Source organism: Stegastes partitus, unplaced genomic scaffold, assembly GCF_000690725.1.
Source record: "Stegastes partitus isolate 25-593 unplaced genomic scaffold, Stegastes_partitus-1.0.2 Scaffold243, whole genome shotgun sequence".
NCBI classification, from domain to species: domain Eukaryota; kingdom Metazoa; phylum Chordata; class Actinopteri; family Pomacentridae; genus Stegastes; species Stegastes partitus.
The window spans coordinates 222297-239779 of NW_007577974.1; the positions used below are offsets into that span (position 1 = coordinate 222297).

The 17483-nt window shown below is 43.0% G+C and overlaps 1 protein-coding gene across 3 annotated transcripts; it reads right to left on the reverse strand.

Moving 5' to 3' along the window:
- Positions 1–1023: 1023 nt before the first annotated feature.
- Positions 1024–17001, reverse strand: LOC103357265 (GTPase HRas). Of its 3 annotated transcripts, none has more exons than XM_008281748.1 (6): positions 16682–17001; positions 7666–7807; positions 6602–6780; positions 4982–5141; positions 4125–4249; positions 1024–3914 (listed from the first exon to the last, which is right to left on the reverse strand). In XM_008281748.1, exons 2-5 carry the CDS (start codon positions 7774–7776, stop codon positions 4130–4132), a joined length of 570 nt encoding a protein of 189 aa, XP_008279970.1. In that variant the 5' UTR covers positions 7777–7807; positions 16682–17001; the 3' UTR covers positions 1024–3914; positions 4125–4129. The 3 variants fall into 3 exon arrangements, with proteins under 3 accessions (XP_008279970.1, XP_008279969.1, XP_008279971.1); XM_008281747.1 differs by having other exon boundaries at positions 7666–7810; XM_008281749.1 differs by lacking the exon at positions 16682–17001 and adding an exon at positions 10737–11949.
- Positions 17002–17483: the final 482 nt, after the last annotated feature.

Below are 17483 nucleotides of genomic sequence, written 5' to 3' on the forward strand. Positions count from 1 at the left end.
CGCCTCACACATATGCAAATCGCCTGCCATAAAAAGCAAAAACTAGGCTACACGGATGAAACAAACAGAAAAACACCTCGTTTCTTGGGTCAGGATTGATATCAGAGGTCACCTGATGATGTTTTGGTGTACATGAAGTGCTTTTCTCACTCTCATTCACATCTGTTGAGCACTTTTGCTCAACATTTGCAAAGTGCTAATGATTTTTTTATAGTGGCCTGTAACCACAGTAAAGTCAGCAACTCCAGTGGGTTGCTTTATGATAATACTATAAATAACATCATTACCAGCAGTAACAATATGCAAAGACTTTGCAAATGCTCTGTTTTGGAAATACAAACTTACAGTGCCTTATGATAAATTACTAGGAACTGGTTTCTTTCCATTATCATCACAGCTAGCGTCAATATTTTATTCATGTATTTCAAATTAGTAATATTCTCACAGTACTACACAGTGTTGCTTATTTCCGTCTTCCTCTTCAGTTGCTGGAAGTGACCAAAACACCCTCTTTAAAGCCATCTATTAAATCAACTTGATGCCAAGACACCAATTTCCTATGAACATATTAACTTTAAAAACAGTTTATCCATGAAGGCATCATTGTTAATGTTCAATGTTTTTGTTAAGTCTATTGGAATAAAAGCTGTCCTGTTCCCCTGCGTGACCTAAAACTATGTAAATGACACCGTTAATGGTAAAACTCGAGTGTAAACACAGCCTTTATGACTGTCCTTTGAACCTTCGGCACGCCTCACGCTTGCTGTGTAAACTGCATGATGTTGCACATTATCGGCCAAGCAAGACGGCAAAATACAAAGTGTTTCCCAATAGGGTTTATGTAGTTCAACTGTTTATAGCTGCTGGAAAACAATCACGTAGGTGTGTGTTTTTTTCTTGAAGGAAGTACTTCTGTCCCGGATACAGTCTCACGCACGATACACGAAACAGCCTGTAGGTGGAAGCAAATCTCAAATTCAAGAGAGAAAGCTTGGATAGTTGAGGACAACGAGACAACAAGGCTTCATCTTGACATCTTTATTCCTGTCCTGCAATACATTTGCCACATTTTTCAAAGAGTAAATACATCTTAAATAGCTAAACAGTTGACATTTTCACAAAATTCCTTCCACACCTCCATCCCACAGTTTGCAAGGGGAGAAACGAGCCCTTGTGCCCACTGTATCCTTGTGCAAAACCCCCAATGGTCCCTTACAGTCTTTGTCATGCTCGCCAGGTTTTCTGACACGTATACTGGTGGTTTTGCTGGCTGAGTATTGCGACAACATGATGCTGATATTCTAATGCGGTGGGAATTCGAATGCATAGATCAGAGGAATTCTATGGTATTATTATCATGGTTGGTACTGTTTGAAGATCGACAGGGAGAGGACAAGCATACCATCGGGACTGTAATTACATGTTACAAACTCCTTTTGCTTTTTTTGTTTTTCCTCATTAAAATGTTTGAGTACAATGGGTGAAAAATAAAAAGTGGGGGGGGGATAAAAACACAGCCAAAAGCGGAGCCAAGGATCATCCCCTGAATTATTTCAATAATAAAACCTTTTTTTTTTTTTAAAACACAAGGATTCTTTCAAACAATATCTAAGGACTCAAACACATTCACAGTTCATATTATTCCTCCGAGCGGGGAAATAAACAGGTAACTGATAAACAACTCCACCACCATCATCCACACAGACTGGTCATGTTTCTGTAGGCTATGGCATGAGTGAGGAAAGAAAGAGTCTGTACAAAATCAGAAATAAAACGGTTGAAAGGAGACAACATTTCACCGAGAGAGACGTCTGAGGTTTGAAGCGTGTCACCAAAACCTGCCTGTAGTGTCTAGAACTAAATGCGTCACCAGCCGAATCAATGAGCGAGTACAATCTCTGGATAACTTGCCCTAAATGCAACAACGCTGAGCGACTAATGCGACATATTCCAATGCAATCAGCCTGAAACATCATGTTTTTTAAAACTTGGCTTATACTGGACTTTTCTATTTTTTCTTGTTTCTCCAGTGACGTTAAACTGATCCTATTCAGACGCACATGCTGTCACAGGAAAAGTCAAAATCGTGTCTGTAGGGACTTTAAACTCTGTACAGCGCATATCTAAAGTCAACACACTTGTATATTTCTTTTCTTTTTTGTTGCACACATATTCAAACATAAACAAACAGTACAGCAAACAGAATAGGTAATCGTATCGAGTAGACCTTTGCTGCGTAAATGAGGTACAAACTAGTTGACAGATAAGGCGAAGTAAACTCAAATCAGTCTTTTATTTAGGCAGCAAATTAATACAGTTATGGAGAGCACAAGCCCGTCCGTGTTAAGAAACCAAGCAAAGCACTCCCATAACTCGCTATCCGTCACCTGTTACACACAAGAGTCCCACATTTTACAGTAACTATGGTTCTGACATGACTAGCACCTGACTTGTTATTGTTCATCTGAAAGAGCTGAGAGGGTGGCAGAGGAAGAGGAGCGGTTTGAGGATAGTATGGTGTGTGGAGAAACTGAAGTTCAACTCTGAGGCAGGACTTGTGCGTTACACTCTTGCAAAGCTAGCTCGCGACATCCCTTACCCTGGTTTCCAGGACTGTTAGATGAGACCTTCCTGGACCCCGATTCCTGAGCCTTACTGTCCACGAGGAGCGATTCTAGCAATCTAAAAAAAATCACCATGTAGTAAACAACAGTTGTACACCATACAGTCACTGAAAAGAAACGCGAGGAAAAAAATCAACTGGCCGTCGTTCTGTCAATCCGTCACTGCGCAACTGTACAAGTGTGGTTGTGTTCGTCCCGTTCTACAGGTGACCTCTTCTTGCTTACTGCAAAGATGACAACATCTACATCTTCATGCACTGTACCTCTCCTTCTTAAACCAAAGCAAAACAGAAAAATAGGTAGTCGTGGAAGATGGTTTATTCCCAATACTTTGTGTAATTTGGAAAGTAAAGAATTCTATTGCACCAGAATCTACGTACACTAGCCATTACTATTATTATTCCACAAAGACAACTCGCAATGAAACATATGTAAAGAGAGAAGGCAGCTGCATTCTGGAAACCCATCTATCTATATATTCTCCATTCAAGATACCTACTCCAAAAAAAAAGGAACTACCTCAGGCAGGTCAATAAAAATGTCAAACCAGGTGCCGTCTGAAAGCAGCACCCTTGTTCACTTTTAGTGCTCAGTGACTTTCAAATCTTCCAATCACAAAAAATGTTTCATATTAAAAAACAAAATCAAAACTTTTTTTTACAGCTAGGCTAATTTGTTAAACAACAAAAAAATATTACAGTCTTTCCCATGTCAGCCTCCACCCCCTGCATCCAGTATAACCAAGGTACTACATAGCCATTCAAAGGGACTCAAAGGCAGGTAGAGTGAAGGGGGAAGGCGGGTTATTTATGTGAAGGGTGTCCATTCCAGTCCTTTCCATTTAAAATCAGTCAGTCCTTCCAGCGGGTAGGCAGGGGGAGTGGAATTAGGCTTTCAAGGTGGGAGGAAGTGACAGACACCCCCTTTACGACCAGTGTTGAGACTGAAAACAATAAGTTAGCAGGAATATTGTGGAGCTACCCAGTGAGACCACACTGGAGTTGACAAAGAGTCATTAGTGGTGTTGCTCACAGGTCAATGTGGACCAACAAAAAAGAAGGGACCGGACCAGGCTAGTTCAGCTAGCCACTCAGGCAACAGTCCAAAATCCTCCATTCCATAAAAGTCTATGGTTCAATCAGCCCCGGTGGTTTCCTTGAGAGATTTTGCTTCAATCATCTTCTTTTTGAAAAAGTTTATATTTCATCATTGAGTTGTTTATTCTTTCTGTCTTCAAGTCCATGCTGCCACTTCGTGCTGTTTCATTTCTCCTCAACGTGTACTGGTGAGCTGGGAAATCACATAACAAGAGATGGGACAGATGTTAGCACCTTTTTATTGTTGCTTGTAAAACAAAGTTCAATTAAAGTTTTAAACTGAATTTATTTCACAGTTGTTTATTCTTACAACAGGCCTTCATATGCAGATGAAAATTTATGTTTTAGCAAAGCCAACTAATTTGCTGGTAGCCTCTGGTTTCGTGGTTATGTTTTTGCTCACCTGCATCACGATACCACACAGCGACAGCTCATACAGTCCTGACCGCTGTCATCGGGTGGATTCAGCTTCCTCAGCTTATGCTGTCTGATCTCCCTAACCAGTGTGTAGAAGGCGTCCTCTACTCCCTGTCAACACACAAACACACAGACAGGTTACAGAAAAATCTGGGCACTTACGTCGGTCACTTATTAGTGGAGTACCCTGAATGCACCTCTTATAACCAACAGCAAACCTCTCAGGTGTACTCTGCCATTTGGCAACATTACCATGGCAACCCTGATAATTCCAGGCACTGTTAATCAAAAAAAATCTGGATGACTAAAAAGAAGTCGTCTCTTAAATCTTGATTCATTTTGAGTGACAGACATTCTGCAGGTTCAACGATTACCGCGAGTCTCTGTGTACCTACATAATGTGCGACAGTGAGTCACAGACAGTGGGAGCTATGCAGCGACTAGTCCTTATGAGGCCTTTCAAATACTGTAGTTCTGTTCTCAAGCCAAGGTAACCTGGCTATGAGTCATTGCCTGCAGCATAAAATGTTCCCAGCAACACAAATCACATCATACCGCAGGCCATGCACTGCACTTTAGGTGCATGAATATGCTTGCAAAATGTAGAACTACAGAGCCCAAATTAGAGTGCTCCCATAACTTGTGGATAATATTATGATGCAGCGTAAGAGGACTTAAATGTTGCATAGAATCAGAGTTTTGTGGCTTGCAAGGATCAGAAAAAAATAGGATAATGGTAAATACAAACACCAGAGAAAGAGGGAGAGAAAAAAGAAAAAAGGTTTTTTCAAAGGAAACGCAAGCACAGCGTGTTGGTGTGTGTGCTTCCTGTTCACTACGTACCTGTCGTGTTTTGGCAGAGGTTTCAATGTAAGGGATTCCATAGGAGCGAGCTAGTTCCTGGGCTTGCCTTGTGTCCACCGTGCGCGCTGGGAGGTCACATTTGTTCCCCACAAGCACCATGGGAACATCATCCGAGTCCTTCACACGTTTTATCTGTTCTCTGTGAACGGCAAGAAGACAAGAAGAACACATTAGTTGACATTTAATTGACAAAACTTTTGGCCAGTCAAATCACTGCATTCAGCCGCAGCGACATGTCTCTCGTCTGGGCTCCTTCTAGCTTCATAAACAACACCACTGGAAAAACCAACCACCCAGGGAACTCTAGGACCCAGAGGAAGAGCCGGGGCCTGCCGGTGCTGGGCTGTGCTGCACTGCTGAAGGAGGGAGGTGGGTGGGTGGGGGGGAGGTAGAGCGGGAGGGGGAGGGATGGACAACAGGCTAGCGGCAAACAGCATTACCTCATCACTACAGCAGCAAGTGCCAAACGCCAGACAGCCAGGGGGGAACTGAGTGAGAGGAGTGGGTCAGATCACTCTATCAGCTCAGCCCGTCTTCCCAGTCAGCCACTATACAGCAGGATGGATCCACTACAGTCAGCCCGTCTGCAGTCAGCACTGCTAATGGGGTTTATGACCACACTTGCTAAGTTTCCATGTCACAGCAGACATCTTACCCTGTTCTGACCACTGTTATTTGCTGGCAAAGCAGAATTTTAACAGACACGTTGGAAATGAGAGTGAACACCAAAAGCCCCTCGAATCTTGTCAATGGTTTTGGTACATAACACTGCTATGTCATGTAGCGCTAATAGGTGACAACAGTGGGAGAGATGTGTTTAAAAAAAACACACTGAGCATCTTTGCCCGGAAAAAAACAGAAAACAGATCTTTAAATAACTCGGCAACTTCACCAGGCCACCACCTATTCTAGCACCGAGCCAAAGGTTCGCGCATGCTTTCACGAGTTGCACAATGGTTTAACAGCAGTCGCGTCCGAGCCACGCCAAAAAAGGCTGGGTTGCAGTGGAAGCGCGCCAAACCAATGTGTGCGCGACACACTCAGCAACCCTGCAAAACTGCAGAAGAGGTGGCAGCTAATGTGTAGCCTCTTTCGCTTGCCACATGCAAGACTGGCAAGCGAGTGTCTAATGAGATGAGAAAGACGAAATGTGGCAAAGAGAGAGGGAGAGAGAGCGAGCACTGTCATCTCCAGCTGAAACTCTCTCTCCTCCCCTCCTCCCTTGTTTCCTACCCTCCCTTTCTCCTTCCCTGTCCTTGGGAGCACTACCTCTCCCTGCTCCTCTAATTGAGTCAGGATCGATTTCATTGGCATCGTGCTGTAAGCCTCCAGTTGGGGGCTAAGCTTTCTTTAGCCGTGTTAAACGCTACAGCATGACATCACCCAACTACTGCAGAGAGCTGGCACACACACACACACACACACACACACACACACACACACGTATACAACACCCCTCTCCCCTCCACACCCCACGGGAGTCTCTGTAACACACACTGCATATACAAATGCACATGCAGAGGAGCTAAAACTAACAGAAATGATTTTGCAACTGGTCTCTGTGATGCGGCCGTCAACTGAACATCTGCAACAACACACCTGTACTGGTGAATGTCCTCAAAAGACTTGGTGTTGTTGATGGCGAAGACACACAAAAAGCCCTCCCCTGTCCTCATGTACTGATCCCTCATGGCGCTGTACTCCTCTTGACCTGCAGTGTCCAGGATGTCCAGCAGGCAGGTCTCTCCGTCGATAACCACTTGCTTCCTGTAGGAGTCCTGCAGACCAAAAAAAAGGGGGAGAAACTTTTAGATATCTGTAAAAATGTGCCACAAAACAGGTGAGCTGGTGGGATTTGAGGCAACTCGTGGACCATCGCCGATGATGCCACGTCCAGGGCTAAGCAGCACGTAGACGCAGATACTGTACGTGATGCAGATTGACAGAGTATTAACTTATATCTGCTATTAGCGCCCTGTCTATTTTCAGGTCAAATGAAAATCAATAGATCAGAGAAGCATCGGGGGTATCAGAGCCAATGTTTAGCCTTCCAACATGCAGTCACAAAAACATGGAGTGCTGTCCCTTTGTTTGTTAGAGCATAGGGGCCAGGAATGCAAATACACAAAAAGGACATTGTCTGGCCAGAGGCAGGCGTGGTGAGAAAGAGAGGGAGAGAGTGGAGACAGAGAGGGAGGAAAAGAGAGAAAAGAGGGGAGACAACATTCTCATTGGCTTCTCTGTGCAATGTATGCAGCGTCCTATGCTCGTGAAAATATGAGGATTCTGGAAAAAAAAAAAAGGGTGGAGTAAATGTTTATTCTTAAAGCAAAATTAGGAATTTCTTCCAAGTTTGACCGTTGGAGGATTGCCACGGCATTCAATTAATTAAATTAAAATAACTTGGTTTAGCCTGAGCTGTCGTCTCAGTCGGGTCCACAAAATATCGCTTCCAGCAGCGACTGTGCGCTCGGACATTTATATGAAAGCGGTTGATTAATTGTGCGGAGACTGCATTTAAAAGCATAAATAGTACAACCACACAACAACTCAAGGGGAAAGAATTTATTTCTGACAATATGATCAACCCTTTACCACCTTCCCACCCGCCCCGACCTCCGAGACGACTCCCACAGGGATACATAAGAGGAGGAGAGTCATACCTCTATAGTGGGGTCATATTCGTCCACAAAGTGGTTCTGGATGAGCTGGATGGTGAGTGCACTCTTGCCCACGCCTCCAGCTCCCACTACCACCAGCTTGTACTCCGTCATCTTTGCCGCTGCTGCTCACCGACACACACTGCTGCTGAAAGAAAGGAAAAAAGGTGCAGGTTAGTACACTGACAAAACAAACAAAAAAGCAGCATAAAGCACAGACAGGCAGAGTTTTGACAAGCTATCCTCTGCCACTAGACTGCCATGATGCAGTCCACAGTCTTTGCAAAACACACAACAATACCATTACTGCCCATTGGTGAGAAACATTAGTGGTTTGTGTGTGTTGTAGTGTGTGTGTGTGTGTGTGTTCAGTGGGGGCTGAGGTTGAGACCCTCAAAGGGGAATGTGAAAAATGTGCTGAAGGTACTCAATGTTCCAATCCTCTACCGCTCGGTGTGAGCAGCAGAGAGTGTGTGCATGAGAGGGAAAGCTGGGGAGGCAGCGAGAGAGAGAAACAGGAGGGGCATGACACTGGCAGACAGATCCTCATCACTCAGGCTTTACGCTGCTAATGTCGACCTCTGAACCGACGGCGACACATGCCAGAGCCAAAACTGTCAATTCTAATAAAACATATTTAAAAAAAAAAGCCCACATCACAAAAAAAAAAACACTGATCGTAAAAAGTTAATCAGGATCTGAACCAATTTCCCCTCTGGACAACGAGATAAATCACAGTTTGCTGAGCAAAGCTCTGCTGCTGTGAGCTGTTTCGTGCTGGTTCACCTTAGTTCTTCTAAAGGGATCAATCCACAGCACCAGAAGGAGAGGCCTAAAAGAGGACTTTATGACTCCAGGTGTTCCTTACAGTCGCCCCCTATGGACTCACTAAACATGCTTAATGGGTCTAGTCGAAGTAGCGGGGCCGCGTCGATCATAAATCAAGGCATGTTATGAAAGAAACACATCAGTCTCCTGAGGAAAACATAAGTGATATCCATTTTCTGTTTGCTAAAACTTACACAACAAAGGTAAACACTACCTTTACAGGAATTTATAGGTTTAGTTTGTGTTTGACATCCCAGTAGACAAAGTAAGTCAGATACATTTTACAGTACAACTGGAACTAGGTGTGGATAATCAAACAGCAGCGATGTGTACCGGTGACAGACGCTTCATCAGTAGCAATAATGACACGGTTTGATGTTTGATAGTTCCACTTAAAAATGCATTATACACAAAAAGTCTGTCTGTATGAACAAAGCGTCCTCCCTCCCCGGCTCACAAACAGCGTATCATATTGCTGGATAATGGAGCCCCCACGCCCTGCGTCGCTCTCCCTGTGGCTTTAATGCACGTCTCCCGAGGGGTGCTAGTCCACGGCGGCCTGGGCCTCCTGTCACACACTGGGGCTGAAGGTTTTGGGAACAACATCTAATTTTAAACAGATATTGTGATTTGACGACACAACCAAAAATTGCTCCATGTCGCAATATAAAGAGGAGAACTTGAAAATGTAAAACAACAACAGTTTTTTAAATGTCAGAAAAAATAGAACAATTACAGAAAATAAAATAATTCCAATTTAACAATGCCCGACACTAAAATACTAGGTATATTATGTATTGCTCACGAGCTTGCACATTCTGCAATCATGTTAAATAAAGTAATAAAATAAAACAAAGTGCAATTTGGATTTGAAATCTATTAATTGTTCAAGTCTACATTGCACCCATCCACTAACAAATGACATCCAAAAACTAAAGCCGCAGTAACCTTGACAGGTAAATTTCAAAAAAACACTTCAAACTAGATCTCCCTCCCTCCCCACCAGGAGAGGTCTGCGACTGGCAGGGCCTGGTGCTTGACCTGACGAGATAAGGTTTTAAATCTAAAACAAGCCCATGTCCCACAACACCTCCCCCGAAGAGGTTTGATTTCTTTATTTCAGGTGCATCAAGGAGAGGTCAATCCTTCATGATTACCTTTTTTTAAAATTAGGTGTGTACATTTATTTATTTGTGTGTGTTTTTCGTCATTGTCTTAACATTAAAATGACTACCAGACTACCTTGAGAAATTGACTAAATTTGAAGTAAAGCGGTTACAATGAAATAAAACCAAAATATTTTCCCCAGGTCCCTAATAAACATGATCAATAACGACTGACAAACTAAAATGAAACGTTTTATTGTGATTGATAGATGTGCAAAATTGTGCTTGATAATCCAAATGATCAGACATTTGTTCAGCTTAAAAGACATTTCTTTTGGACGTGTAACAGACAGCAGCAGAGCTGATGGATAAAGCAGACATGCGGCAGTTGGCAGTGAAGCAGGACAACGAATCCAGGCACGCTCAACAAACATGGGAAATTTGCAGAAAAGTTTGTGTCTATTCCGCTATTACAGCATTAACTGTCGAGTCAGCTAGAGCCGCGCATGTACGGCGGCGTACATCCGCGCGCAGACACAAGCCGAGACAAAGATACACACAGATCCCCTGATGTCACCCCGACAACAGCACTGCTGGCCAGTGAAATTCCAGCCGTAATGGGCAGAGAAAGCACTCGTATGGGTGTTTCCACTATGTTCTGAGTGAAGGATGACTCAGCGTACTGAAAATTTACCACAAAGTTACCAAACCTTTGACCTGAAGATGACCCGATACCAGCCCAGTAGAACCATAATGAGTCACGGTTGGAAAGAAACGAATCCATCACGAAGATTTTGCAAGAGCAAATCAAGTACAAATCTGAGGCTAACCACAAGTACAGTCTGCTGGAGGCCCATAGCAACCGTAGAAATCTCCTGTGGTTACAGTGTCAGATTGACATCATACAGATAATGAGTGGTCAGGTGATGTCATCATACCGATGTCATCGCTAATGACAGACCGCAGGGGAAAATAACCGAGAATTCCTGTACCTGTTTGGATGCAACAGCTCTAACTGGCAGCTTAGTTTCACTTTTTGTTTGACAGTACCGACCAAAAACTCTCCAGGAGATGTTTTTATGGCATTTAAAGAGACAAGTTTGAAATAAAAAACAACAGAAATGCCAAAAACAGACGTACCTTTAAGTAACCCTGCCTCAGTTGCCATAATGACACACTGCGTTGAATTTAGCTGAACGGCACCACCGCTACTTTCAGTATGAACTTACAGTAACGGCATCAGAAGCGTATTATGCCATAACACTGTTATGCAAATCTGCCCCACCCCAACACTCAGTGCAGCTTTAAATTTCTCTTCCTCAAAAGTTTCCTCATGTGTCACCGTCCAGATGAGGCTGTTAAGAGTAAAAGACGGCCACATGGAGTTAAACATCTCAGCGCGCTCTCCAACCGTTTCTCGCTTTGCCGAATGTTCCTTTTAAGAAGAAAATCATTAACCTGCACCAGCTGCTACGGTGTGTAATCAATCCGGCAGGATTTCACGAGCATCACAGGTCACGTGTGTTGTTCTACCTCACTTAGGGAAGCAAATGTCATCTCGAATGTAAAATACACTCCATGTTTTATCTGTTACACAAACTCCTGGCTCACTAGAGAGTGCTGAACATCAGTGCTTCAGTCAGTAAGAGTAGAAAACACACACACCCTCTCTCTGGTGCTTTAAGTCCCAGAGGAGCACACACAGCTGGAGTGAATCTTAAACTTGGCTTGTAGAAAAAGAAGCTTAACAGGTGACAAAAAACACAGCCTCTCTGGACAGTTTTAATAAAAAAACGACGGCACACAGCGTCAGAAGAAAACTAAACTTATAAAGTTAACTCAGTCTTGGGGAGTGACAAATAAGACATCGTCCTAAATTTGCCTCTCTGGGTGCGGTGCTGTATTAATAGAATCAGCATGCCCCCACCTCTGTAAAAAAGCCTGTTTGTGTTATTTGTGTCTGAGCTGTGTGTGACTGTGCTGTGAGGGCAGACTAAGATTAGCCTGGACTGGAATGATGTTAATGATTGACAGAAAAGTAGACTTGCTAACTGAAGACACGGCCATTTAGCTGTTCTCATTCAATTACAGAGCCACACACACACACACATGCTGCTGCTGCATCACATCCCTGATCCCATAAGCCACCGCTCGCCCTAATGGAACAGGTAGCTCTGAGCACCATCACCAGTATCAACAATGACCTCCTTGTAAAAACACCCTCACTGCTATAACTCTGAAGCACAACAGGAAGGGAATTATACTGACCCCTCAATCTCGTGGCCAAACATTTAGCTTCCCTTTCCCTCACTGTAAATAAATCAACCTGGTACACAGTGCAGCTCGCCCTGGCTGGAGTACAGAGACTGTGGTGGAGCTGCAGAGCCAGCCTAGCTCCTCAGAGCCTCCTCTAACCAAATAAACAGCAGCTGTGCGAAAAAGAGAGACTTGTGCAGGGCAGACAGACACTGGAATATCTTGTGTCACCGAGGGCAGCGAGCTCAAAGACAGGACGTGGACGTCATAACACGTCGACGAAGCAATATTTTACTGGAAAAGTTAACAGAAAGCACCGTGGACACAAAACTAAATGTTAAACTACAAACTGGTCATTTGGATTACAGGCAGCAGATTAAATTTTTTTTCTCCAATTCTCTAAAACAGGTGTGCCATCATGTCTCAACCTACAATTATTTTCATTGTCAGTCAAGTTATATTCTGATTAATTCATTGTTCTGAGAGTCTTTAGCACAGATAAAGCAGTGACTTATAAAAAAAACCCCAAAATAAACTGTCACTGCTTTATTTTCCTCCCATTTTAAAATAGCTATATTCAGCTTCAGAGTATTGGTTTAGCTGTATTTCAAAGGGGCAACTTTTCTTCATTATTAGCTTCAACAGGTACCAAAAAGTAAAGCTTAATGTTTAGCCGATTATGTAACTGACAGACACGGAGTACACGGCAAGTTGTGAGATCAATTCAGTTCAAATCAAAGTCCACTGTCCATTTTTCTTCCCTTAATCCTCCTGTAACCCTCCGATTAAATCTCCAAGCGCACTAGGAGTCAATTGATAATCGGCATGGCTAATTATTGGATCTCACATTTAGCATTTTTCCCATGACTGGTGTCTCTTTTTAAAAATCGATTCCCGATAAAGTAAATCATTTTAAAAAGCTGTTTCCACGCTCACAGCTCTGTCTGATTGGTTATGCATAATATCCTAAGGACAAATGTTGAAAAGTTCTCTTATAATTACACATACATAAAACATTTTTTTTTCAAACTACGGCACTTCAGTGAAAAATTTAAAATGAAGATGTACATTGGTTCCAAATATCAGTTTGGGGTCTCCTTCATTATTTATAATCCATATTGGCCCTAAAACAACCATAAACATCGACCCCTATGCTACGCCAACACCACAACCCAATTCCTAACCTTACCCTTAATCAGCTGGCCTTACATTTTCCACAATCAGCCTGTCTGTCATATTACTAATGCTGACACGTTAATCAGATTTCACAACAGCATATACACATCCTATCAAAGCATTAGTCATATATGAGTGGCTGCTGCCACACTCGTCCGTCACGGCAAAAAATAAATATGCATGATGACGGACATGCACTAATATGCACAAAGAGCACCTTTAATAATTAATACCGATCAATACGCAGCAAAACATAAATCACAAATAGATGATTTTTCCATATTGTTTATGCCAGTGATGCACAGTCGAATGTAGGACAAAAAAAATCAAAAGAGAGACCGACATCTATCACATTCAGACACGCAGCCCTGCAGATTGTAACACGGTTGGTAACCGCGTTTCTTCGACACAACCAGATCTCAAGTGTACACCTGCCAAACACAGTCTAAAATGCTAATTCAACACACCCGCGCCCGCTACTGGGAGACGGGAGGAAGGGAAGCAGACAGCCGTGCCATCTTCTCTCAAACTAGGCCATGTCAGCAGCTGATTAATAATCCACACTTACATATGGAGATGAATAGCAAAATTAATCATTGATAGAGAGACTGTCGTGTCCCCAGAGCCACTTGTTGTCAGGAGGGGTTTCATGCCGAGCTGGTCTTTGTGCGGATAGAGGGGACGGATGAGGACACAGCCTCAGGAGGTTACAGGCATCAATGCTTGCATCGGTCTTTTTTACATATTATATCCACACATAGGGACCACGCAAAAGAACTTCTTGAATAAGTTTTTCTGTTCTGTGCACAAAGATGCCCATATAGGATCCTCTTCTACATTCTATTCTGCAATTCTGAATTTCTTCTTCTGCAGTAATTAGTGCATGCTTTACCTGTACAGTCGCCTCATCTTTTGCACATGCATCTACAACATATAGGGTGATGCAGTGGTCGGTTTTTCTTTTCCACATTTCTAGGAATAGCAATAATTTTACAGCAGAGTTGCTAATGTTAATAGCCAATATATTAGCAGTCGCAACAAACCAGCTGACTAAAGGAAAAAAAAGAGCAACCTCTCTGCTAGCGCTGTGAGACAACAACAGTGTTATCTGCAAAGTGGTGACCTGTTCTATTCCAAAGTCCCCGAAATCTTTCGAGAGCTGCTCTCCCCCCTTTTTTTGATCGAGGACCACTAAACAGCATGTTTGCATTTAGGATTATTTATAGCGTGCCACCTCCAGCCTGGGAAATTAACAGTTCGTTTTGAAACCCTAGAGCCTCGCCTGGACCGAGAGGATAATCTTACATGACAGCTTACGGAGGGTGCAAGCACAGAGCAGCAATAGGGGTGGTAGGAGGAGAGTGGCTGAGGGCGAGGGAGGCAGAGGGCTACTCTTACTATCTGCCAAGGGCATAACAGACACAGGAGGGAAGGGTCGACCTACAAGCTTAAAAATACATAAAGATATCAATAATGAAGATCCTCCAAACCCAACCTTTTCGCTCGCCGGTTCTTGTCTCTTTCAAATTAAATCAATAAACACTCTTTACTTTTTCGGCGATTCCTGCAAATCACTTCAAGACACATGATGCAAAAAAAAAACAACAACACAGGGCACACGGATGACCGTCCTCCTCAACATGCATTCTGCTCTCCATTAAAGTGCTTAATTGGTTAAAGAATCCATACTGGCAGAGCCACAAGCCCACTGCAGAGATAATAGATTTTTAATGGAGTAATGATGGTAAGGAGACCCTCTCTAGGGAGGTATCACGGTCGAACACCGAGACTCCAAGACCCATCCTAAAGCCTCGATAACCCACCACACCCTCCCACTGCTCTCCAATGACATCATCCTTCCAAACAGCATCCAAACATAAATGTTGACCAGCAGCTGAGGAATCACTATTGCGCTCTGGGAGGCCAATGAAACACAATAAGGAACAACTTGAGTCAAGTCGCATGAAGTCTATCAATTCAAGGACAAATCTAGTTGATTACACCACACTGGAAAGTCGACTCTTTCTCTTCTGCAGTTGGCAGTCGGGAAAAAAACCCACCAAAACATGAATGAAAGAATCATTTTGTTCAAATCTTAAGAGAAAATCCTCCTAATAAACAATCCCTCCTGTCCTTTCCTCCCTTAGAAAAACATTTATATAAAGTGTTTCTGCATCTGCGTGCAGCTTAAACAAGATGCACTCAACGGTACTGGGATCCCAGTGACCTTTTCTTCTTACTGGGTCATCCTTTTAGCTTGTTGGTCAGGGTGAGAAGGTGGAGGCAGCAGCAGCAGAGATGAAAAGGTCCAGCTGACCTCCACACAAAGGGCTGCTAGTCATCAGACACCCAACACCCCAAAACCCAGAAGTGGTTCTTTTTTTTTGGCAGCTGGAGAAATGAGTGAATCTTTTGTGAGACAATGACAGAAGAAGATCCAAGCTTTCCACGGGGAAAAAAAAACCCCATTTAGAATTATTAACCTAACAAATACGGCACAAAAACAACATCAATCTAACCATCTTAAAATCACTTAAAAGTAAAACCCTACAGATGCAAGCAAGCAGCAGGAGAAGCTGTCATCTGAGCAATCTTGGTGTTTTTTTTTTTTTTTAAGAAGAGTCACACTTATTTTGGCATGCCGCATGGCAGCATCCAGGCTACAGCTGTGCAGAGAAAAGAACAACACATCAACATCACACCTCTATCGCTGGACTACCTCCAGCTGTTATCCAGCTGGCCAAATTCTCGCCACGACTCCACAGACGCCGATACAGGACCTCCATCATGCACATCATCCATCTATATGATAATTAATATGGTTAATCTCCATGTGTGATGCATGCAAAGGGGGGGGGGGGAACAAAAAGCAGAAAAGTGAAACCTGTCCTGCACTAACTTAAATGCTGTTTTGAAAGCTGAATAAAATAAATTGTCACAAGTGTGTTTGGGGTGAGTAATGGTTTCTCCTCTTGTCTTGGAGCTCTCATGGCCTTACTTGCCAAATACACATTAATGCTTCAGTGGGCATCTTTCTTCCTTTTCCAACTTACTAAAACAGTTTGAAGAGATTTTTTTCTTTCTTTCTTCAGAGCAGGAATCATCCCATGTCATCTGTGTATAAATGCCCTGTAATGGAATCTCACTTCCGCAGTGATACATTCAGTTTTGAGTCAGTGTGACGGGGCGTCACCCTACTTGTCTGTGCGGCCACTATCGGCACCAGCAAAACCCTCACACTGAGAAAAAAAAAACAAAAAACTGTCTGCACATTTACAGGAGACTGAAAGTAAATTCCGCTTTACAGTTATGCCCATTTAAATGCTTTCTTTTTTTCAAAGTGAGCCGAACCGGAGGGGGAAATCCACCGCGGTATCCCTTCAAGTTTCGAACTCAAGAATCACAATTGTATTAAATAATAGGAAAAAAAAAAGGTGCAGACAAAACCGCTAATTCTAACCAATGCCCCCATTATGGAGAGCCTGGAGAAGCTAACCGGGCGCGAATTAAAATGTTATGATAGCTAGCTAACAACTGCAGTCTCCAGCGGGGTCCAAAAAAAAAAAATACTGAACCAAAAAAAAAAAAGAAGAAGAAGAAGAAAAAACACCGCCGACGTATTTCTAACACAGGAATGTGCAGTGCATACTTACAACAAGCAGAGGTCTAATTAGAGCGACGTTTTTGTCCACCGGAGAGGAAGAGAGAGAAAAAAATCTTTCAATTTCTGTTGCTTTCTCGAGCTGTAAATCAAGAGGAGGAGGGAAAATAAAAAATAAAAAAAAACCCAAAAGCAAAAATGTTCCTCGGTCCGCTGCCTCCCTCCGTCTTCAGGTGTCCGCCGCCGCCGCCGCGTCTCTGTCAGAAAGTGTTTTAATTCTCAGCAACTAAAAATGCACCGAGGCATTCATTGGTGCTGGGTATAATGAGCCCGCGTTGAACAATGTGCTTCCACAGAGCAGCGGAGGGGATGAGGAGTGGAGGAGCCCACGCCCAGCTCTATCAAACATAGGTCCGCCCCGGTTACCATGCATGTTACTGCTGCGTTCCAGGGCCGCTCGGAAATACGGACACTGCTCCGTCAAGGCCACCTGAAGGGAAAAAAAAATAAATAAAAATGGAGCAGTAACCTAAGTAGGTAACAGTGTTGCAGCAGTTGAATGTTATTGCAAGTTATGATAGCTACCAATAGATTAAAGTTCAGTTTCCATCATTATATGCCATATAGTTCTCCATGAGGAATTGTTAGAGATTTGTTATTAGCGATTAATTAGTCATCAGTATGAAGTGAAGTGTTTAGATAAGATAAACTTTATTGATCCCTCTCCAGAGAAAGTCATCTTCACATAATAACTAACAATAGTGTGTGTGTATATTTATATAGATGTGTAAATTGGTGATATCATAATTGTGTATATTTTCATTGTATCTTATATGTATAAACAGAAACTGTAT